The following is a 23981-nucleotide window of genomic DNA, read 5'->3' as shown; positions in this document are numbered from 1 at the left end:
AGGACCTGCAGGATTTTGACAAATGCCAGCAGAGTGGCCTCTTTACAAATGGATGACGACAGGCTGTGAAAAGCTTTCTGTATGCATAAGCCAAAAATCTAGTTCCCCCACTTGTTCACTGATGCTTAAAATTGCTTTAAGGAGAGACAAAGGCTTTCATCTCACAACCAGAGAAAGCTCTGAAGACTCTGGGTGAACTAATTGATTTAGGCTAATACACCCTGTAGTATAAATGGACTGAAGGATTACATGATGCAATGGGCAGCTTTCAAATGGGTGTGAAGTGACACGGGGTGTAGCAGAGAAAGATGGGGTTTTTCTTGCCTCCTTGGGTGCTTAAAAAGAACAGTCTTGAGGCCAGGTGCAGTGGCTCACACCTGTAATCCCAGTGCTTTGGGTGACCAAGAGGGGTGGATCACTTGAGCCCAGGGGTTCAAGACCAGCCTGGGCAACATGGCAAAACCCCGTTTATAAAAATATAAAAATTAGCCTGGTGTGGTGGCACACACCTGTAGTCTCAGCTACTTGGGAGCTTGAGGTGGGAGGATTGCTTAGACCTAGGAGATTAAGGCTGCAGTGAGTCATGATTACCCCATTGCATTCCAACCTGGGCAACAGAGTGAGACTCTGTCTCAAAACAAAGCAAAGCAAAACAAAACAAAACAAAAACAACAGTCTTGAAATCAGAAGACCTGGAGTAAAGTTGGGCTCTGGGCCCTACTGCCAGCTGTTCGATCACAGACAAAATTACTCGAAGCCTTGAGCCTGTTTTTTATTTCTAAAACGAAGGTAATATCTACCTTCAGAGTTTACTGTGAAACTTTGATGTCATCATGTTTGTAAAAGTGCCCTGGCACAGTGACCACATTCTACCCAGTAAATATTTTCTATCTTTCTCTTGGTTTTCTATCTTTGCTTTGCTTTGTTTCTCTGTTGTCCCCAGGCATCTCAGGCTCTGTTTCCATCCACTCCATCCCCCTTTCTTAGCATTATAAGGTCAAGAGTGAGGAATCTGGGACCACGCAACCCAGGTTCAAATCCTGACTCTGTCACTTGCTGACATCTTGGACAAGTTTAACCTCTCTGCTCAGTTCCCTCATCTGTAAAAATGGGGATAACAATAGTACTTGCCTCATGGGGTGACAGTAAGGATGAAATGAGTTCATGTGTGTAATGCACTTAGAACAATTCCTGCCACCAAAAAACTCATTGTAAGAAGTGTTGTTACTATGATTCCCAAGGACTTCTCACCTGTCCACTTTCCACAAGCCGAAAGATCAAATTAAGCTCCACTTCCGCTCTCTCACCTACAAAAGCGCACGGTCAATGGCTACACATTCTGCCTCACCCCCAAAGCCCCCAGCCCGGGTTTCCTAACGCCCCTAGCCCGGGTTTCCTGACGCCTCCAGCCCTGTCCTTAACCCTCCAGGCCATCTGGTCCTTCCACCACCAACAAAGCCCAAAACAGCTTTCAGCTTCCCCCAGCAGCGCCCTAGCGGAACCTGGGAACCCGCCGCTGCAGAAGAGGCGGGGCGGCTCTGTGACGTCGCGCCCGGCGCTACCCCGGGTGACCTGGCAGCGGAGCCCGCGCAGGGTTTGCCAGGCGAAGGCGCAGCGCTAACGGTCCTAACATTAACGGCGTTCGTGCCCCGCCGCTGCTGTCACCCCTGGCCGCTGCTGCCCTCCCCACCGAGGTTCTACTGCTCTCCTTCTTGAGAAGAAGGGTCGGAGGCACTGGATCTCTCCCCACACCTCTCGCCTGAGGCCAGGCGCCAGGTGTCGCCTGAAGCCAGACAGCCGGTTTGGGAGCGAGCCTGAGGTAGCCACCCCGAGGGGAAGTGGAGGGAGGGCAGGGCTCTGAGCGCCCCGAGGGCTGCGCTGGTCTGAGGGAGGAGCCCTGCGGGACGCCCCCGGGATTCTGAGCCTCTCCTTGTTCACAGGGCAAGGGGAAGGCAAGGAGATCAAGAGAATGTGACTGTGGGGATTATGGCTTTCTGGCCAATTTGTGTGCGTATTTTGTACCCAGAATACTATTATACGGTTTCTCACCCGGAGGACAGTGGTTGGGAGACTCAAAGTCTGGAATCAGAGCCCTCCACGGAGCAGCCACACCTCTGTTTTTTCATCAGCAACAGGGATATAAAAATACCTCTGGGGGAATTGTCATGTGGACCAATGGGCATACCTAGTACTTCATAGACTCCTATCACGCATTATTTTATACCTAGCACTTCATAGACTCCTATCACGCATTATTTTATACCTAGCACTTCATAGACTCCTATCACGCATTATTTTATACCTAGCACTTCATAGACTGCTATCACGGGTTCATTTTTACTAGTATCTATTGAACACTAAGTTCCAGGCACTGGGCTGGGCATTGGGATGGTGTGGTGAGCAAAAACTGACCAGTCCTGCCGTGGAGTTTACTGGGGGAGACACGTTACTAAAAGAATCACACCAACGATAGGCAACTGATGCTCTGAAAGGGTATGTGCAATGGAACTGACAGGGTAATCAGGGAAGGCTGAGCAGACCTCCAAAGGAAGAATTAACCTGTTAAGAGGAGGAGAATGCATTCCAAATGAGAGTAACCACATCCCAAACCCACCACCTCCAATTCCAAACCCAAACAGGGATGTGCAGTTGTCTGTGCTTGGTTCCAAGCTGCTCATAGAAACCCTCTGAGATTCTGGCCTGGAGCCTTTCATTCATGTAATGGAGACTTTCATTTATGAAACGGAAGCTCTGTTTAGCCCATACCAATAAAACCAAGTGAGAGATCCCTGAAACAAGACTATATAGTCTATTTTAAGACCTACATTCTTCAGCACTTGGCTGGTATATGTTGGGCTGCCATTTCACATTGGGAGGCATGCTTTGTTTGCTTTTTTGTGTTTTTTAAAAATTCCTTTTTTCCTCTCTACAGATTAAGTGGTTATATTACTGTTAAAACTTTTCTAATACTTTGCAAAGTCTAAAATTAATCATTATTTTATCATCCTTTTCTTCCAAATAAAAGAATATAAATAAAGTAAAAGGTCATGAAGTTCCACCAACCTAAGACCACTTTAGTTTCTTGTCTTGAGATTTCTGAGCCATGCTGGTGTTGGTATAAATTGAAAACTTAGAACTAGTCTGTGGCTACAAACTCCTGGGGGACTGTTTCTCTCCTGACTAGAAGCAGCAATGGAGACAGGTTTCTTTGTTGCTTATCCCTGCCTGTAGGCGGATATTTTCAGCCACACCTTTTCACTCTGAGGGTGTAGTCCCTGGGCTGGTCTCAAGTTTAGGTCAGAAGGGGAGTCCTTTAGTCCAGACGTTTGCCTTTTGTGAGCCCAATCCTTGGTCTCCACCCACCCTGCCTGGCCATTTATCTCAAAGCTTCAAGTTCCTGCCATCTACATTTGCCCAGGTGAGCTCTAGTTTCTTCATTTGCCCAGCACTGCGGGTTCCACTTTACTCACCTCATTGGCCACTGGAAGATTTCTCTCACTTCATTGCAAGCTCAGCAAGGCAATGTGAAAGCTTTGTACTGAGATTTGTCTGGCCTCTAGGTGTTTTGAAGAGGGACAGCTTTTTAGCATATCTAGTCTGTCCCTTTCTCTACTAAAAGCAGAAAAAAATCTTTTGGTCTGTTTATTTGTGGAGGGAATTGTATACACTTTATGGATTTTCGTATTTTGTTTCAATTTGTCCTGGAACTTTTTGAAAGAAAATGTACGAATTTTCCACCTGAAAATTAGAGTGGAAAAGAACATGCAGCTATAAAGAGAGACGCTCATCAAATGGCTGTTTAATGACTATTTTTATGTGGAAATGGCCTAATGTCAATTCACAGAGGGTTCAGAGTAAATTTTGCTACAATTCTTACCCAACTAATAAGTGCTGGACGACATGGAAAGATGCTCATGATATACTTTTGAGTAAATAAGCTGTTTTGTATAATCTTATTTTTTTATTTTACAAACATATATATACTGAAAAATTCTGGATTTTTGGGGGTGATATCATTATTTTGGGGCGATATCATTAGGGAATTTTTTGCTGACCTCCACTTTTTAAATGAACAAGGGCTGTGCAATTTTTATGTAAAGGACATAACTATTTACAACAAAAAGTAGGGGTTAGCAGACGGCTTTCTAACCTTGGCGTTGTGTAACAATAGAATGCATTTGTCTTGCAGAGTCCCCAAAATTGAGTGTCAAACAGAGGCTGAGTGACCTCCTGTCCAGGATTGCTCTCATCTTATTAATCGAAGTTTTCATCTTATGTATTTTTTTCTCCTGAGAATAGGCCAATCAATGGCTCAGACAAGATAAGCCAACATGCATCCCGCCGGAGCTGCCGAAGATGCTGAAGGAGTTTGCCAAAGCCGCCATTAGGGTGCAGCCGCAGGACCTCATCCAGTGGGCAGCCGAGTACGTGCTCCTTTCTCGCCTTCACCCCTTGGAGGACGGCCGGAGAGAGAGGGTCCTGGAAAACCGCAGAGGTTGTCATGGCTGCAGCCAGGGGGTTGGGACAAACTGGCATCGTCTTTGTTTTAGCTCTTGCATTGCTTTGATGCTTTAAAATCCACACATAAATACTACATCTAGCTGGGCAAGGATGGGATGCCTCCCCTAAGCGAGCCAGATTGAGCAGTAGGACGCCAGGTCAATAGGCCGTGTCCTGGGGCAAGCAGCGAGAGTTAGATGACCGCGCCGCACCAGCGTACGCACACCCACCTCCTCCCTGCACTCCTTTTCCCACTTCCGGTGGAAAGAAGGGCTGGGAATCTCTGAAGGTTAATCTGCCTTTCTTCGTTCTCCTGTCTCACCACTAGATGGCAGCAGTGCAGCCACGGGAGGGAAGGGACAGCCCTGGGTGGATGGGGTGGGACCAGTCCAGCTAGTTCAACCCTTTAAGGAGACACTTCCTCCCCTGCTGTTAAAACTCATACTTGGACCCAACCAAAGAGGCCTTGTATCTTGTCTTTGAGGAAATTATTGTTATTTTCTTTGGTGTTTCTCTGAACTGATTTGTTCTGCCAACATAAAGATGTCCGCACAGTACACATTGCATTCTGGGGAAAGGCCAAGCAGAGTGATGGGGTCCTCAGGCATGGCTGAAAACAGTGTGCCTCAAACACAGGTGCTTTCTTTCAGGAGAGACCTCCAGAGGCTGCTCAGTAGATGGAGCTTACACAACAATCGCGGCGGGATTGAAGTAGCTTTGCACAGAAAGCCTCTCAGCTATGAAATTGCTCCTTAGACAAACTTGCCTGCTTGAGACTGGGGAACCAGGACTTGAGACAGGAGTTGGAAGATAACTAGACCTCACGGACCATTTTCAGGCTATTTTTACTGTTTGATCATTCCCTGCTTAGGAGGGTTTCAGTGGGAAAGTGACAGTGAGAGAGGCCGTTGAGAGAAAGCCAGTGAGTTGGGGAAGGGAAGATGTCCTCAGCCTGAGGCTGTGAGTGGGTGTCCTGCGCAGATGGTGGGGAGAGTGTGGACACCTTTGAGACGACACAAAATGTCATCTAAGAGGGGACTTTCGGAGTCTCTGAGCCAGTGTTGTGCTCCTGGACTGGATTAGGATGCAGCTTTTACAATTGGAAGGAAAATAGGCCAGTGGTGCTCATAAAAAGAAACATAAATGGGGGTTGCTTTGCCTAGTAATGAGCCCTGTTTAGTTTTCCATTCTAAATTTTATATATTGCCTCTAAGATTGAACTTTAGCTTCAGAAGACTAATTTATTTTGGGGTAGTCAGATAGACTTTATCTTATACGTTAGTTTCAAACCCATTTGATTGTTCTTGTGCTGCCGTTTTATAGTAAGCAAAATGACATTGCTTAGTATTGTCCCTGACATTTATGGAAGAAGGCATTCCACTATTGTAGCCTGCTTGCTCTCGTATTGTATCACGTGTTATAATTTTTTTAGACATCCATGAAAACTTAGTTTGTAGTTTAACCACAGTGAAAAAGAAGGGCATGACCTAAGAGCCGCCTCCATTCTATCCAGACATGAAAAGCACCTCTCAGATGGTTGTATGTGACTTATTAAAGCCAGTAGCATTTTAGAGAATAAAACTCTACAAAGTATTTCAAAGACAAAATACGTATTCAATCCATTGCAAGTAAGAATTTCCCTACATAAGTGTTGTCAACGAAGAAACCTCTTACCAGGTATTGGCAGGACATATACTTATTTGCCCTCTGGTAGGCATGTGTTACAACACAAATTTTCAATATATGTGTATAACCATGGACCTGATCACTTGCAAATGAAGCTCAATAACCCAAAGAATGAAATCCATGATTGCAGCTTTGCTTCCATGTTGTCTAACCAATTCCACAAGAAGTCCAGAGATGTTGGTACTGAGTGTTACTCTACCTGGGCAGCACTTCTGTGGAATGAGGTGCTGTGTGTCTCTGTCCCTCCCATTTATACCACCCAAGTCTGGTTATAAAGCCTGAGGCCACACCCTCCTCCTGTTGTCACAGTGCACCCACACCCCACCCACCCCAACACTGATCTGTGTGCAGAGATTTCTCATGCACACTGTTAAAGGTGTCCTTCCTGCTGATGACCTCCAAGCGGTGACTGGCAGTTACTCCTTTAGTCCATGTAGCTTTCGCTCTGCCTTGCTATGTGGCTCAGAGACAGGCAATGGTTAGCCCATGATTGTATGGCTTGACCCTAAAGTGGGCTTTTACAAAATTCCCTCTATATTATCTTCATGCTACCTGGATCTGGAGGAAGTAATGGAGGGAAAAAAGCATGGAGGGACAGAAATTTGTGGTTCATGGATCGTCAATAACCAGGCTTTTGATGGAGACAGACCCTGCCATACTGCATTGGTGACCCACATGTCAGTGGCTCATGTCCGTTCCCTGCTGCAGGCAGCCTCTTTTCATCTTATGCCAATCCTGAAACAGAACTCAGGACTTGTTTCACAATGCCCCAAAACAAAGTCCACTCCACAAAACATTGAGGAGCAGGCAGATTTACTGAAAATTTTAAGGGAAGATGGAGAAACAGTTTTATTTCACAGGCACCTCATAGCTTAAGATTGTCTCAAACCTTCTTTGGCTTGTCTTCTCTCCTGAGCCTCGCAGCCTGCCCTGCCAACCCTCTCTCCCTTCCCTCTTGAAGCCCCAGGCCTCACTACCTCCCACCAGAAACTCTTCCTGATTCACCCCAGGACACTTCCATCTCTTCCCCTTCCCTCCTTTTTTGTTTCTTCAGAGATGAGGGTCTCACTCTGTCACCCGGTCTGGAGTGTAGTGGCACAATTATAGTTCGCTGCAGCCTCAAACTCCTGGGCTCAAGTGGTCCTCCAGCCTCAGGCTCTGGAGTCGCCAGATTACAGGCCCTAGCCACCATTCCTGTGCTGCCTTCCCCTTTCTTACGTACATTACTTTTTAGTTCTCTTCCAACTTCTCTTCCCAAGATTATATATACATATGTAACATATATCTGTGTGTATAAAACACTCAGAGATGACTGAAAAAGAAACCCGAACCCAATATGCTCCAGGGAATTGCATACCCAAACTTTTCTTGGTTCTTCCTCATCCTTAGAGAAGAACAAAGCTTTGTATTCTCTAAGCATTCTCTATGCCCTACGTGGAGAGTAACACATTCAGGCTTTTCCCATATGTAAGTGAACTAAACACAATGACACATAGAAGCCACTTAACAAAGGTTCCTTTCTCTACCTCCTTCCCTCAGAAGAAGGGGGAAGGATTGCTAGAACCGCCAGAGGCCACTGGCGTATAGGATGCTCCTCCTACTCTCTGACTTTTTTTCTTGTAGTTATTTTGAGGCCCTGTCCCATGGAAAGACGCCTCCGGTGAGAGAGAGGTCTGAGTCAGTCGCTTTGTGTAACTGGGCAGAGCTAACACCTGAGGTGTTAAAGATCCTGCATTCTCAGGTAAGGGCCCTGCTGCAGCATTGACGGGAATGTAGGGACAGTGTTGAGGCTGGGTGGGTACAGACGAAAGCCCTCTGTTCTCCTGCCAGTCAGCTGACCACTTAGCACCACCCTAAAATACACTAAACCGTGGACTGAAAGTAAATCTTCCCTTGGGGAAATGGGAATAATTTTGAAATAGGCTGTAGGCTGAGTCATTGGTGGGGTCATCCCAGATTTCCTTGAAGCTGGCAGAATGTACAGGGGCTCAATGCAATGCTCATCTCGTCTCTCCAGAAAAGTGCAGGTCCTCAGTCACTCGACAGTGTCTCCCTTACTGATCAAGACCATAATATGATGCCAATCACAGTTTGGGGAAGGGCATATTTTAGCTCCCCAGTTATCCCAGGTCCAGACATTGCTTTTAGCTTTTAGGGAGAGGCTGTGAGCCTCTTCACAGCCACATCATTCTGGGAGCTGCCTGGTGAATGAATGCATGAGGAGGGTCCGGCTTGAGAAAGTTTGTGGTTTGGCCAATTCCCAGGAAATATGGTTGAGCACCACCATACCCTGCTTTATGATCCAGGACAGAGAGGTTTGGGGTGATTTAGGATTGGCTTGGCTAACTACCTTGGTCCCAGAGGCTTAGCATTTCACTAGAATCAGACAGTCAGGAAAGGTGTTGGAGCACTTCATCAGGGGCATCTGTGCCCTTGTTGCATTGGTGGCCAACAACCAGTCACCTTCCCTCCTTTTATCCACCAAGTACCTTGTGCAGTGAACATGACAGAGCTCTAAAATACCTGGGATCAAGCAACATTAGGCAGCCAGACCAAATCCCTGCGGGTCAGCCACATACCCCATATCATTCCTGGGAAAGCATGAGGGATGCACTTGAGGTCTAGAGCTAAGAACTCAGTGCAATCTGGAAGAAAGAGGCCTACGTCTTGTTCTAATTTTACCATTAATTAGTGGTCTCAGGTAAGCCCTCTACCCCTTGGTTTTGTTTTCAGGCTCTTCTATCTGTCATATAAGGAATAAAACAATTTAGGAATACAATAGCAGATAAAAGCATTACCAGAAATTAAAATGTAATATAAATGTATATCTTTTGCATAATTCTGACACCTAAAGTTTAACAATTAATAAATTACATTTCAGCATGCTCTTCACTAGGATTTGCAAAGATAACTGCCACACAGAGCCATCTTTACCTTCCTAACACCCCCTCCCGCCCCTTGCCATGTGCTGGGAGATGTGGACCTGGCCTGGGGGTGGGGTGTTTCTCAGGGCCTTGTCTCAACTTCTCCCACATCCTCTTTGTTGTGTCTGTCCCCTGCCCTGCAGGTTGCTGGCAGACTGATCATCCGTGCAGAGGAGCTGGCCCAGATGTGGAAAGTGGTGAATCTCCCAACAGATCTGTTTAATAGTGTGATGAATGTGGGTCGCTTCACGGAGGAGATCGAGTGGCTGAAGTTTTTAGCCCTTGCTTGCAGTGCTCTGGGAGTTGTAAGTTAGTTTGACTGTTTTTTGTTCCTGAAGGGGAAATCTCCCTCTGGGCCTGGAAGGGCAGTGCATCTATACACGCGGTCAACTCTCCAGGGCTGATGATAAACATGCCTCTTTTCATCTTGTCCTTCTCCTCTCTAAAGGAAGGTCATTTCTGTGCTTGTCAGGCAGTAGCAGGGGTTGGGAGGAGGAGAGAGGGAAACACTATGGTCAGGCTCTGGGGAGAGTTGACTACAGTGTAGCTCTTGGATCATTTATGAATATTGCCCTCAGATTTATTTTCACTCCGCTCCCTCCATTCATATTCCCAGAGACAACCAAGAGCCAACGTAGAAAAAGACTTCCAGACACCTAGAATATATATCAATAGACACTTTTTAAAAGGGGTACAATCTTATAGAAAACTACTATGTAACAAACAGAATTGGATGCAAAACTCAGACATAAGAAAGCAAAAGAAAAGAGAGATGAGGCTATTTCTGAATTTAGTCATGACATCTCCATGGATGCAGGATGTTCATACAGATTTATGCCTTTTCCAAATTTGACTTGTTTGATATTAGAAAAGCAATTTTACTGTTTTGAAGCCAAAGATGCTGAAATCAATTTATATGTATAGATATCTAAAGCTTGGGTATCTTATGTGTGGACTTACATTGTTAAACATTGTTAAAATAACTTAAAAGGAATCAAAAACATGGTTTTTAAAAAGAATCCCTGAGATACATACAAGTTTGAAAATTATTGAGAAATAATTGCCTCTGCCAAAACCAAATGGTATCAAAAGGTAGTTTGAATTATTCAGCATATCTAAATACAATCTTGTTCTTCTCAAATATGCTTGGAATGCATATTTGACAGTTTTGTTTCTGAGAAAATTTAGCAGAAATATTGTAGTCCAACTTTTCCTATAGGTTCCCCTACAACGTTTATCATTGTTTAGAAAGAAGTAAACAAGAGGACATTTGTGGCTTTTTTTCTTCATTGTCCTTTATAGCATTTATTACTGAATAAATCACTATCCTCTGAGGAAAGGAAAGTAAGCAGCAGAGACCTACGAGTTGTCAGTCAGGACTGGGGAAAACCACAAACGGGAAGATAAAAAAAGAACATATTTTATTAAATTTTTATACGTTTACAGATTTTTTTCACACCACATTCGGAGATGTTTTGGGGGAAAATGTACCTTTAAAATGTCATCTGTAGTTAATTCTGATCTTCTTGGTCTACCCCACCCACAAAGGGTCAAATAAGAAAATAAATAAATTCAATCAAATCCTGAAATTTTAGTCTGATGCAGTAACTGAAACAGCCTAAAGGTAAATTTCCCAGTATCTCAGGTTTTTCCTCACCACGCTTTCTTCTCCAAGATGGCAGTTGAATGTAGATGGAAAGAGGGGACTCTAGGACCACAGAGCAGTGGTTTCTCACATCCCTCAGTCTTCTCTGGCATCTCTGGTCTCCACGGCAATGCCTGTCTGTCTGGTTGCTAGCTGCTTGCAGCTCAAGTTTTTGGTCTCGTCTCTCCCAGATTGGTGAAAGGCTGATGATGCCTCCCCAACTGGCTCATTTCTGTTCTCAATGGTGTTGAGGGCCTCTTTGAGTCTTTGCCAGGGTGTGCTATCTGCTCCCTGGCTCTGGTGGTCTACTTCACAGCCCCTCACCAGTGTGTGATGTGTCTGAGCCCTTCCCTTATCCCCATACCTCAGAGTAACAAAGAGTGACTTTGGAAAGTCAAATTCCAACCCTCTCTCTGCTTAGCTCACCATATAGATGCTAAGTTTCCTCTGATGTACCTGCCTCCCAAACTGGAGAGGGGAAATCATGAGGTGAATTGGATCTTTCTACTTCCCTTCTAAAACAAGGAGGTGGGATTCAGTGTTCCATGAGATTCATCTACCTCTGACATCCTGTGATTCTATCCCCACTTCTCTGCTTCCTCTGAGACTTCTCTGCTTCCTCTGAGACACCCTCAGGCCTACCTCTGAAAAACAGTGAGCTCCTCCAATTCTAAGAGGCCTTGACATATCTGACTTTGCTCCTCATCATCCCCATGTCAAAGAACCCCTAGAGGTAAAGTCAGCCTGGAGGTTAAGTCTGTAAATAAGGGGTGCCCTATGAATCCAGTAATCAATACCCTTATATTCATTTCTATCAGGCTGGACTCTTTCTGGGATCTTAAATGTGGGGTTGGTCTGTGGTACGGTATGAATGTTTGTGTCCTCCCAAAATTCATATATTGAAATCTCAACTTCCAAGATGATGGCCTTAAAAGTAGGGCCTCTGGGAGTTGATTAGGTCATGAGGGTGGAGCCCTCATGAATGGGATTAGTGCCCTTATAAAAGTTGCCCCCTCCACCAAGTGAGGACACATAGAAGGCATCATTCATGAGGAACCGGCCCTCACCAGAGAGCAAATCTGCTGGCCCCTTGGTCTTGGACTTCCCAGACTCCAAAACTGTGAGCAATAAATTTCTGTTGTTTATAAATTACCCAGTCTAAGGTATTTTGTTATAGCTGAGACTAAGTCAGGGGTCACCATCTGGTGGAGACCTTGCATCCTAGTTAATTCATATTAATTCTGGGCTTAGAGGCAAGCCCAGAATTTCTCTTTCCTTTGCTGATTCAACAGCAAGACAGGATCTCTGTGTCCTCTAGAAAAGCCAGTTTGTTCCTTGTAGAAGAGTCTAGTGACAGGAATTTTTACTCCAGTAGGTAATAGGTACATTTACTCCATCTTGAGCTCTCTGCATCTAATACACATTATTCAGAAAGCGATGGCATGCAGACCTGTATTCCTCCTCCCTTCAGCACTCCTTCCTCTGGACTGGTCTATGCCACCTCCTGTTCCACTGAACTGATTATTGAAAAAGGAAGAGATCATGTATGTAGAAAATAATCATGTTCACTGGAAAGAATGACTTTTTTTTAGCAAATTATTCACATTTCAAGGCTCTCACCTCTGACTTTGAAAATGAAGCTCACAAGATGTTTAAAGACTACCTCTGTGAAGTGGATCCCCAAAAAAATATTGTGCAAGAGAATGAAGATCTGTTTACTTTACATTTATGTCAGTTTACCAAATAGCTCTAGTACAAAGAGTTATTTATCCACTCATCTATTTATTAAATCTTTAAAAATATTTAAAAATCTTACGAGGCAATAGAATTTGAAGGTTTATTGTTTGAATAACCAATAAAAGATGATGTTTAGAGTTGAAAGCCCCTTTGTTAGTTTGTTAGGGCTTCCATGACTTGGTGGCTTGAACAACAGAAATTTGTTGTCTCTCAGTCCTGGAGGACAGAAGTTCTGGGAACAAGCTGTCAGCAGGATTGCTTTCTTCTGAGGCATTTCTCCTTGGCTTAAAAATGGCCAGCTTCTCAAACTGTGTCCCTCTGTGCCTACATGTCTGGTGGCTCTATGCCCTAACTCCTCTTCTTATAAAGACACCCTACTGACTTCCTTTTAACTTATCTTTTTAAAGGTCATATGTTCAAATACAATCACATTCTCCAGTTCTGGGGTTAAGGCTTCGACATTTGAATTTTAGGGGGAGCAATTCAGCTCATACCAGCACCCCATGGGAGAGGACAACAGAACAAAGCATTAGGGGTGCAGAGGGTTGTTTTTGTTTGCTCGTTTGTTTTTTATAGAAACGGGTGAGCTGTGGGTGGAAATTATAAAGTTCAGAGTGTGCTTGCAAATCTACCCTAAAGCATTCTCCCACTCACATGCATGACTTACCATCCTCCCAGACAGCCTCATATATACTAGTTAGCCCCAGGCCCACCCTCCCACCTGCTCTGAATTAAGTGGAAGTGCCTAGAAGATGCAGTGTTTCACAATGATTTCCATGAGAGGACCCCCAGGGGCAGAGGAGAGGAAAGGAAAGTGGCCTGCCTCAAACTCAATTTTTTTTGACATCATGTGGTTTATTGAAGATTCTGTTTCATAAAATAACTGCTTATTAAATGTAAAGAAACAAATTTTAAATATTAACTCAAAATTAATAATTATTACAAATTATATTTAAATTACTTGCCATCAAGTAAAACTATCACTCAAGGAAGAGTTTATTCACATCCTCAGTACCTCCTGACACAGACTTACACTCCTGGGTAACGCACACCACAGTTAGAGAAGCCCCATCTAGGCAATCATTCTGTTCTGAGAGAGGATGAGAGGAGAACAGCAAACATCAACTGCTAAGGCAGGACAAGTCTCCTCTACTAATCATGTGGGAAGATACAGCAGCTGCTTTTTCACTCACCCTAAGGACTCAGGACTGATCTTTCACTGATCCCTGGAAGAGTGTGTCAGGATGATCCGTACATCATCAGTTTGAGTAAACCACCAAGATCTGTTGCTGACCTTCATTTCACAACTCTTTTGCTTGTAACATTTATTCAAAGGGTGGGGTTATTTAAAGACATGAGATTAGTTCTGAGCATGCTCCTTTAATGTTCAAGTTTCATTGTAAGGAGGGTTTGCTTCTGTAGTAACCCTTCTATTAAAATTCCTGGCACTCATTGTCAACCAATATTTCCCTAGCAATATAAGGGTTAGTATTATGTAATATGAAATAAAGCACTAGCTGATTCTATTTAGATGGACCCAGATGCTTTAGAGGAACGTTTATCTTGATGTTCAAGACCATTTTTCCAGTATCTTCCTGGGACTCTATTTTCCTGGGGAATTATCCTTCTCTTACCTTCTTCTCCTCTACTGTGCCTTGCTGGAGTATATAGTATCTTGCTGGAGTATATAGGCTAGACCATTTATCTCAGCCCTTTAGAGATAAGATTGGAGGGTAATAAGAAGAAATAATTCTAATTATATAGAATGCAAATCAACTTCCCTCCTTTAGTGAGGTTATTTGGGCTAAAGTAACAAATATCTTAAAGTACTTAGGAATGTATAAATTTAATTCCTTGAGTAGTCTTCCAACAAAGAAAGAAAAATAAAGATACCCAATACTTAATATTTTTTAGAATGAATTAGTGACATTTGAATGTAAAAATTTCAAGCTTTCTAGAATCTTAAATTGTTCCCACTTCATTTTATAAGAGCAATATTTTTGTTTTCTTTCTTGTATCTAAATGGATCTCAGGAATATTGCCTGGAAGAGTAACTTTCTCCTCATTTTATCTAACTTTTATAGACTATTACCAAAACTCTCAAGATAGTGTGTGAGGTCTTATCATGTGACCATAATGGTGGGTCACCCCGGATCCCGTTCAGCACCTTCCAGTTTCTCTACACGTATATTGCCGAAGTGGATGGGGAGATCTCTGCATCACACGTCAGCAGGATGCTAAACTACATGGAACAGGAAGTGTAAGTTAACTTTTACCAACTGGAGGTGAAAGAATACCAGGAAAACAAATCTATGGTGCCAAGACAGAGTGAGATTATTGCATTATACTGCTCTGGGAACAGAAAAGTGAGGACATGAAATATGGATCTGAAAGAAAAGGGGAAAGGGAAGGAGAAGAGGAAGGAAAAGAATGATATAGGACAATAATTCTTTGAGTGCTACTGAGACTAGCAGTAGCGGCAGCAGCACCTGAGAACATGTTAGAAATGCAGAATCTCAGGCTACACCTGGACCTATGGAATCATAAACTCTAGGGGTGGAGCCTAGGAATCTGTGTATTTATAAGCCCCCCTAGTAACTCTGACTCATGCTTAGCTATGACCAGTGGAACAGAAGTGGAGGAGGAGGATGAGAGGAGGAGCAGGGAGTCAAGAGTTAAGAGGAAAAGAGGGTCGGGCATGGCGGCTCACACCTGTAATCCTAGGGTGGGTGAATGACTTGAGCTCAGGAGTTCAAGACCAGCCTGGGCAATATGGTGAAACCCCATCTTTACTAAAAATACAAAAATTAGCTGGGCGTGGTGGTGTGTGTCTGTATCAGTTAATTGGGAGAACGGCTTGAGCCCAGGAGGCAGAGGTTGCAGTCAGCCAAGATTGCACCAGTTACTCCAGCCTGGACGACAGAGCCAGACCCTGTCTCAGAAAAATAAAGTTAAGAGAAAAAGGAGCAACAGCAGAATTAATTTGAAATGAGAGAGCTGTTTGTATAATGTCTTTCTTAAGATTAACTGTCAATGAACTAACTGCAGATATACCTTTATCCAAACAGAATTGGCCCTGATGGTTTAATCACGGTGAATGATTTTACCCAAAACCCCAGGGTTTGGCTGGAGTAACAGCACAATTTTGGCAATTTTAAAGGAAGATACAGAGATGATTGTACTTCAGAATGACTGAAACCCATATACCACCCAAAATCAATTTTCTTGTACAACTGGTACACACTAATAAACAATTAAACATATGAGATCAGAAATGTGCAGAATTAAGATGTGAAATTGTTGGAACAAAACACCTTCATTACCAGATTAGTATTCTTCCCATGTGGACACTGAGTAAAAGTGGGTGACAAAGCATGGATAGAAAATGCATTTCCAATCAAAGCCAGACTGTCAGATTTTAAAAAGCAGTATGCTAACCAGACACAGTGTTGTTGTTCTGTGATTGTCAGGCATAATTTAGATGAGTGTCTTTTATATGGTCAATTGAAGTTTTTACCAGTTTATCTCTAACATTTGTTGGTACTGTGCTAGTCATTCATTCATCCTCTCACTCATCAATATTTACTGAGGTTAGCTATGTGCCAGGAATAGGGTTGCAAGAAAAAATACAGGACACCCAGTTACATTTGAATTTCAGACAAACAGCAAATGTTTTGTTTTGTTTTTTGCTAAACATGGCAACATTCCAGGAACTATGCTGGTTTCTGAGCAGATACAAATAATATCTGAATTCTGCCTTCAAGGAGCTCACAGTCTAACATAAGAAAAGACATGAACATAAATTACTTTCATGTAAATGGCCTTGAGAAGAACTAACAGTATTCCAGAAAGTGTCAATGTCAATGGATTTTTCTGAAACCATATACAGATGTCATGGAACCTACTAGAGAAAATCCCCTACAGGAGCCTAAGACCTTCTGACAAGGTCTTAAAGATTTTCCTTTCTCGAAAGAAACAGATGAGATTAACAGGCTGTGATTATGGTTCTTAATGTCAGGTGTGCCAAGGTCGCTGGGTCAGTCCCTTGTATTTGTAATACTATCCCCTCTTAAAAGTTGCTTTTGCTCAAAAATCGTGTTATTTTACATGCATATGTCTCTCTACATCAATTGAGGAGAAATTTGTCTATTAGTGTCTAAAGGTAAGAGGAGATTGTGATTGGATGTTACCATGGTCCTTGATTTCTGACTCGAGTGAAACAATAAAAGAGACTGAAACAAATTCTTCCCCCACAGCACTGGGCTGCACCTGCAAGGGATGGGCAACAACTAATCCTACCTGCTGTCTGCCTTCCTAGCCAAAGTGGCCCCGCATTTCTTTAGTTTTTAAATTATACTTTAAGTTCTAGGGTACATGTGCACAACGTGCAGGTTTGTTACATATGTATACATGTGAGTGGCCCCCTCATTTCTATCTGCTCTGGAACCTAAGGCTGTTTGAGAAGGCTGAAGCACTACAGGTGAAATCTGGCACTGTAATTAATCAGGATTAGAGAATGAGTGAAATCCTTTAACCTGCCTCAGATTCTTGGTGTCAGTTTCTCTTTCCCTGTGGCCAAAGAACTGAAATATGGTCTTGTCTGCAAATAGAGAATAAAGGGGGACAGAAGAGACAGCTCCAATTTGAAAGATCTTAAAATAACAAATTAGGTTCATAAATGTAACAAACAAAAGGAGGAGTCCTTCGTACATTTGGGAAAACAGGTTGAAATCAGAAACTTAGTCTTGGTAGCCTTGAACATAATCCCTCAAGAGTGAGGCTAATGAAATTCCAATGACCCAAGTGTATACTAGACACAGACATGAAGTTATTGGTGCTGTAGCTATCTGTGCTTACTGAGACTAAGCACAATTGGCAATACCATTGTTCACTGCCAATTGCTCATCTTTTGAGCCACCACTTCGTGTGCACCATCTTCCTCCTCTCCCGCCCTGGCTCACTGGGGCAATGCTTGCTCTAAGCTATTGATATTGCTATGCCACAGCTGCTCACTAGGGACACAGTATCTACAGCACATCTGCCAAATCAACCTGCTTCTGCAGTCACCCCAAGGATGGAAAACAGCTTTGTGCTTTGCCCTCTAGCTGGGCTATGCTGTATTAACAATATTATAAATACTGTATTAATGATAATACCCAACATTTATTAAGCACTTACCCATATGTAACCCACTGTGTAAACTGCTTTATACATTCTCAAATTTTTCCTTACAATATGACCTTATGAAGTCAGTGTCATTATCTCTAAGAAACAATCTCAGATAAATTAAGTTGTTCAATGTCACTAGTGAGAAAGAATTTGAATCCAGATCTGTCTGACTCCAAACCTATGATGCCTAGTATATATCCTCAATGCCTGTCTAGGTATGGGATTCCTCCCACCCCCCCACCTGAAATAATCCCTGAGACAGAGATTTACATGCAAATAGTTTATTTAGGAGGCGATCCCAGGAACAGGGAAGAGGGATAGGAAAAGTAAGATATTATAGCGATGGGAAGAAAGCTAATAAATGGTGTGTTATCCAGCCAGTTATCCCTGTACCCCAATACTGCTGGGGAACTCTGGGAGACAGCATAGAACACATCTCACAGTTATCCCAACCGAAGGGTGAGGAAGCTCTTCATCCATCACTGGATAATCCCCACCTGTCACTGACTGAGGGCTTCTTCCAGGGGAATTAATGTTCTGCCTTTGCAGCTTGCCTCAGCTTGCTCCTTTTGCTCCAGGAAAAAGGCTCTCGGCCAGGAAATCATAGATGTCCACAATAAGAAGCCACCTGCATCTGGTACACTGCCTTACAGATATTTTAATAAAACAAAATTTTAACATTTTAATCACTATTAATGTTTCTCTCTTTGGGTCATGCAGAAGTCTTCAGGGTCTGCAGGGCAATAAGTGACCGTCATTGTGCTGTATTAAAATTCACAACTGACCCACAAACATGACACATTGTCCCCAACCATTTCTTCCTTGTGATGGGGTCATTCCAAATGGGGTCCCTTGATTCTTGCTGCCAACAGATCCTTGTCAGACCCATCCCACTGGCTTTCCTATCATAATCAGCATTATCTATAGAGTCCTAGCATGACCCCAGTTAAACTACCAAACAAATGCCCTTGTAACATATGGTTTGTATTTCTCCTTTAAAAAAATTTTCAGGAAGCCATAAAATCAGGATTTTATAAAGCAAAAACTGGGCTCTTTCTTTCCTAAATTAAGCTATTTTGATTAAAGTGAAGACTGCAGATATACAAGCTTCAGTGAGAAATGCAAAGATTATGGCTCAATTCCATTTTCTCTATGCTCCATGCCCTTCCTCTCCTTGATGCTATTCCATCAGGGACCTACCATCCCTAGTTAACCAACTACTTCCAGGATCACCAGGGCCCTGCAACAGAAGGAGTGGACACCCCAATGTGGAAGGCTGGTTTTGAATTAGGTTAGAATGGGAATCTTAACCTGAAATCCTTGGAGAGTCTCCTCAGTGCCTCTGATAACATTATATATAAAACTATGTTTCCAAAATGTGCTCATTAGCATTTTTCTGAAGAAAAAATTATAAAGCTTTGAGCAATTTCTCAAAGTTGTATATTATCTCAAAAGGCCAAGAACCTTCAGGTCCAAAATAGCCCCAGAGAGCACTAAAAGTCTTGAAGAAAGACAACAGCACAGTCTCTCAGATCTTTCCAAGCAGAACTGAGTTCACGCTCCCAACATGTGACTCCTTATCCACAGCCTCTTACTTTTTGAATCTTAGATCCTGGCCATAAATCTGTGTTTTTAGTTTAGATCTTCATATACTTTCAACTTTGGTCATTTCCTATAAACTGGAACATGGTCAAACCTGAACACAGACTTTCACACTTCAGAGGTGAGCCAACTGGCAAAGTCATTGGTCCAATGTGCTGAATTACGAAAGACTGGATAGACAACCAGAGTTGTGTATCCATGATACTAGAGGGACTAAACCTCCGGACCAAGCTCAAAGGGCTACCATGATACTAGAGGGACTAAACCTCCGGACCAAGCTCAAAGGGCTAGTCCTGGATAATCCTGAGCCTCGGACATTCAAGTAGCTGTCAGCCCCAATGCACCAAAGCAGTCCAAACAATTGATTCATTGGTTTATTCAACAAATAATTAAGAAATTCCTACAAGTGCAAGGGATTGTGCTAGGCACTGGGGATACTGCTGTGAACAAGGTGAGGTCCCTGCTTTTATAGAGATTAAATTCTACTTAGGAAGACGGACATTACATAACTAAACACAAGTTTATAATTGTGAGAAATGATGCTGCTACATAGTAGCATGGGGCACACAGCTAGTTTGCAGGGGCAGGATAGAGAGGCTTTCTTGAGGAAGTAATTTGAGAGCAAGTTCGGAAGCCACAGGCAACTCAGAAAGGTGTATTTGCGGCCCACACATCTTTGCCAAGCTCCAGACTCAACTATCCAGTAGCTAACTTGACATCTTTTCTTGGATGACACCAAAGTACTCCCTAATTTAACAAATACAAAAATGACTTTCCTGGTTTGCATTTTTTTCATAATAAAATGTTGGAGAGAAATGAGTTCATAAGCTTCCTTCCTAAATGTGGATCTCTCCCATCATCCGCCAAGATACAAAACCCAGAAACCAGGGTCAACAAATACCTCCCCCCGCCTTACTTTCCAACTCTATCACCAAGTCCTCTCCATTTTACCTCCTATGCATCTCTCAAATATGTCCTCTTCACCTTCCCTCACCACCACCTCCGTTAGGTCCCCTCATCCCCTCCCAGCTACCAATACATTTCATCTGGACTTTCTATCAATCTGGTCCTCACAGGGAACAGAAGACAATCTAGAGTTTTGAAGATAATTAAAAGTTTTACAGAATGGACAAGGAAAACAACAAGGGGGTTGAGGCACCCAGGGACTACCAAACCATTATCACCCCTAAGACTGAAGGGACGAAGGGAAGGACATGTTTTATTAGAGTGTGAGAGGACTGGAGCTCCAGGGGCTCCCCTGATGATGCAGAGGGCCAGTGCATCAGCCAAATGGTGCTGAGATAGCAGGAATATCCCATTCTCTCCCTCTTCTATTGACTAAACAGAACCTGAAGCTGGAGGGCATGTCTGACTGATGTCAGTCCAAGGAGAGGACAGAGAATGGATGCAGGAGGAGAGAATGTGCTCACACCCATACTTGCCTTTCCCCCAAGCACCCTCTATGCTAGTGATCAGCAAACTTCCTCTGTAAAGGCCCAGATAGTAAATATCTTAGGCTTGGCCGGCTAGACGGTCTCTATCACAAATACTCAACTTTGGCAGTTGTAGCACAGATAATGTGTAAACACATTAGTGTGACTGTGTTCCAATAAAACTTTGTAACACTGAGATGATTTTCAGGTAACTTTTCACATCACAAAATACTATTCCTTTGACTTAAAAAAAACTACTTGAAAATGTGAAAACTGTTCTCAGGCTGTATCCAAGAATGGCAGACTGAATTTAGCCAGGGACTGTAGATTTCAGATTCCTACTCTACACTACAGCCATGGATCTTTGTAAAACCCCAGTCAGTTCACTGTGCCCCCTGCTTGAACTTTTACATATTCCCAGTGGCCTTAGGATAATAAGCCAAATCATGTAGCCTATGAGGACTGTATTGTCTGGCCCTACATACATTTCCATCCCCACTGTCTATACTTCAGCAGCAAGAGCCTCTCTGGGTTTCTCTTTCTCAACATCATGCTGTCTCCACATCTTTAGAATACTCTGCTCTCCACTCTCTATCTAGTTCATTTGCAGATCTCAGCTCACTGCAACATTATTTATAATAGCAAACAACAAAATGAAATGGGGTGGGGGCATAACATTCCCGACACTAGGGAAATGAATGATGGAACACCAGGCGGCCATTGTATAACTGTAGATTAATGAGAAACAATGTTGATTAGATATTAAGAGAAAACACTCATGTTACAGTAATACCTATTATTTCATATTGTTGTAATACATTTATACATCTATATGTAGGTGGAAAAAATCTTGAAGGGAATGCACCAAGCTGTTCAGAGTGATAACTCATGGGCAATGGGGTTATGGGTGGTCTTTTCCTTTTTGCTTATCTATATTTTCTAAAATAAACATGTATTAAGAAAAGTCAACATGAATTTTTAAAAACCAACTTAACTAAAAAAAAAACCCTTAATTTCAGGTGAATATGTTAGAAAGTTATGAAGTTATGAGAGGGCTGGAGAAGGAAAGGAGAGGTTTTCACAGTTTGATCTAATTCAAAACTAAATCTGTGAAATACTCGTTTCCTAAAATCACTCAGGATAAGTGTGTGATATATTGGTGGATATATTTTAGTTCCTGGGCTTTGACATTAATTGTAACAGACTTTTAAAGGGTAGCTCTTTTCTCCATTAAAAAGAAATGAGGCTGGGCGTGGTGGCTCACTCCTGCAATCCCAGCACTTTGGGAGGCCAAAGTGGGCAGATCACCTGAGGTCAGGAGTTCGAGACCAGCCTGGCCAACATGGTGAAACCCCGTCTCTACTAAAAATAGAAAAATTAGCCGTGTTTGGTGGCGCGCATCTGTAATCCCAGCTCCTCAGGAGGCTGGGGCAGGAGAATCGCTGGAATCCAGGAGGCGAAGGTTGCAGTGAGCTGAGATGGCACCACTGCACTCCAGCCTGGGCGACAGTTGAAATGGAATCAACTGAGTTCTCTCTCTTCAACTTGATTTAAATAATCAACCCAAAACCCAATGCCTTAAAAACCAATGACTAAAATCCTCATTAAAATGAGTGCACATGCCAATACTAAGAATGCTGTGTCATTCTTCATCAAAAGTAATTACCTCAACGCAAGAGGAGACAAGTACGCATGGAAGTAAACCCAAAATCCCAACTAACGAGCATCGTTCTGAGATCAGTGGCCACAGGGAATAATTCTGAAATTGGCATCACACCTACGCAAGATAACAACCCGGAGGTCTTATTTTTATAGAATATCAAGAACAAAATCATCCAAAAGGCACACGATGCCAAACTAAAAATAAAGAGCGAAAATCCAAAAAGTTGCGCGCAATTCCTTCTGAAACCTATCCGCCTCCTACTCCTGTCCCTTCCTCTGGCGCTGGCGGGTCCTCGTCCCAAACCCCCACCGCAAGCCCTGGAACCGGCCGCTTAACTCTTTTCTCGGCGGCTCGGCCCCGGCCCCGCCCCAGCCATGCCTCGGCCCCGCCCCGTTCGCTGTCTATTGGCTTCTCTCACCTCCTGCCAGAGGGTGACGAGCCGGGAAGCCGGGAAGAAGCCGGGAAGAAGCCGGGAAGAAGCCGGGAAGCATCTACTGTGCACGTCCAAGGCGCTGGGCCTAGAGCAGGAGAAAAGGGCGTGGAGGTGTGTCGGAGACTATAAAGAGCGGCCTTCCGCGTGATCCTTTCCGGAAGCGGAAGCTCGGGGGGCGGGCCAAGAAGGTCCAGGAGCCCACGGCGGTTAGTTGTTTTTACCGTGAGGCTTCACTTCCCTCGGTCTGGGCTTCTCTGAGGCTGCGAGAGATGGTCAGGTCCGGATCTTGACCGGGCCAGGTGAGGGCTGAGGACCTGAGGAGTCCACTGTGGGGATGGAGAGGGACAGGGGGGTTTTCAGGCCAGAAACTTGTAAAACTCTGCTCGAAAAAAGAGACCGTGCGACGACATTTAAGTGCTGGGACAGAGGTGCAGGGAACACCTAATCTTCCCTTCGTAACACAGCCGCTTGGTCTCTAGATGTGTTTCTGTTTAAATCGTCCTAGCCCTCTAGAGCGCCGGCTTTCGGGTCAGGCCCGGGTTCAAGTCCCAGCCTTCGCCGCTGGGTCGAGTGACTTAAGCTCTCCTAGCTTCAGTTACTTGCACATTGAGATTCCACTACTTTTTACTTCTAGGAACTTACTATTCCTAATCTGCAAAATAGGCAGAAACAAGCATAAAATTCTGTCTCAAAGAATTGGGAAGGTTAAATGAGAGAACCCGGTAAAAACATCGATCACACAATTGGCGTAGACATGCAACAGAATTTAGTTCCCTTAAAAACACGTAGTTTGCCACCATCTTAATGATAACAGCAGCTAACATTTAGATAGGACTTATGTGGCAGATACTACTCTAAGTGCTTTTATGTATTACATAGAATAACCCATTTCATAGTCACAATATCCTTATGAGGTAGGTACCATTTCTCTCTTTTATACATGAGGAAATTGCGGGCTGGAGGGTTCAAATAACTTCCTAACGGTTACACAGCTGTGGAATCAAGATTCAGACTCACAAAGGTGATGCCAGAGTCCATTCTTCTTTTAAACATTTTACCTAGTAGATGTATGACTTTGAACAAACCACTTTTCTGAAATGTAGGTTCCCACCTCACAAATAATAACTCACAGGGTATGGATTAAGTGGAAATGAAAGACCTTGGCACACTGTAAGTCATTCTACAAAGG

The 23981-nt window shown here is 43.5% G+C and overlaps 2 protein-coding genes across 5 annotated transcripts in view; one reads left to right on the top strand and one right to left on the bottom strand.

Moving 5' to 3' along the window:
• The window catches only part of OSBPL11 (oxysterol binding protein like 11), a 187775-nt gene extending 164362 nt beyond the window's left edge, over positions 1-23413 (bottom strand). The window contains exon 1 of the mRNA XM_032149933.2: positions 22778-23413. The gene's annotated coding sequence lies outside the window, so the exon portion shown is untranslated. The remainder of the gene's footprint in view (positions 1-22777) is intronic.
• Positions 1585-15767, top strand: ROPN1B (rhophilin associated tail protein 1B). Of its 4 annotated transcripts, XM_058437396.1 has the most exons (7): positions 1585-1819; positions 1941-2011; positions 4300-4424; positions 7810-7927; positions 9254-9415; positions 14577-14752; positions 15561-15767. In XM_058437396.1, exons 3-7 carry the CDS (start codon positions 4357-4359, stop codon positions 15625-15627), a joined length of 591 nt encoding a protein of 196 aa, XP_058293379.1. In that variant the 5' UTR covers positions 1585-1819; positions 1941-2011; positions 4300-4356; the 3' UTR covers positions 15628-15767. The 4 variants fall into 4 exon arrangements, with proteins under 4 accessions (XP_058293379.1, XP_058293380.1, XP_058293381.1 ...); XM_058437397.1 differs by lacking the exons at positions 1585-1819; positions 1941-2011 and having other exon boundaries at positions 4295-4424; XM_058437398.1 differs by lacking the exons at positions 1585-1819; positions 1941-2011 and having other exon boundaries at positions 4300-4495.
• Positions 23414-23981: the final 568 nt, after the last annotated feature.

Source organism: Hylobates moloch, unplaced genomic scaffold, assembly GCF_009828535.3.
Source record: "Hylobates moloch isolate HMO894 unplaced genomic scaffold, HMol_V3 SCAFFOLD_4, whole genome shotgun sequence".
NCBI lineage: Eukaryota > Metazoa > Chordata > Mammalia > Primates > Hylobatidae > Hylobates > Hylobates moloch.
The sequence above is the reverse complement of the archived record's forward strand: the minus strand, read 5'-3'. Positions and strand labels throughout refer to the sequence as shown.

What these genes read in the sequence shown, in the direction of transcription:
- ROPN1B (XM_058437396.1), top strand. Translation starts at nt 4,357, where the DNA reads ATGCTGAAGGAGTTTGCCAAAGCCGCCATTAGGGTGCAGCCGCAGGAC. An exon ending in CTCATCCAGTGGGCAGCCGA is followed by an intron (nt 4,425 to 7,809) that starts GTACGTGCTCCT and finishes TTTTTCTTGTAG; the next exon opens with TTATTTTGAGGCCCTGTCCC. An exon ending in CTTGCAGTGCTCTGGGAGTT is followed by an intron (nt 9,416 to 14,576) that starts GTAAGTTAGTTT and finishes TAACTTTTATAG; the next exon opens with ACTATTACCAAAACTCTCAA.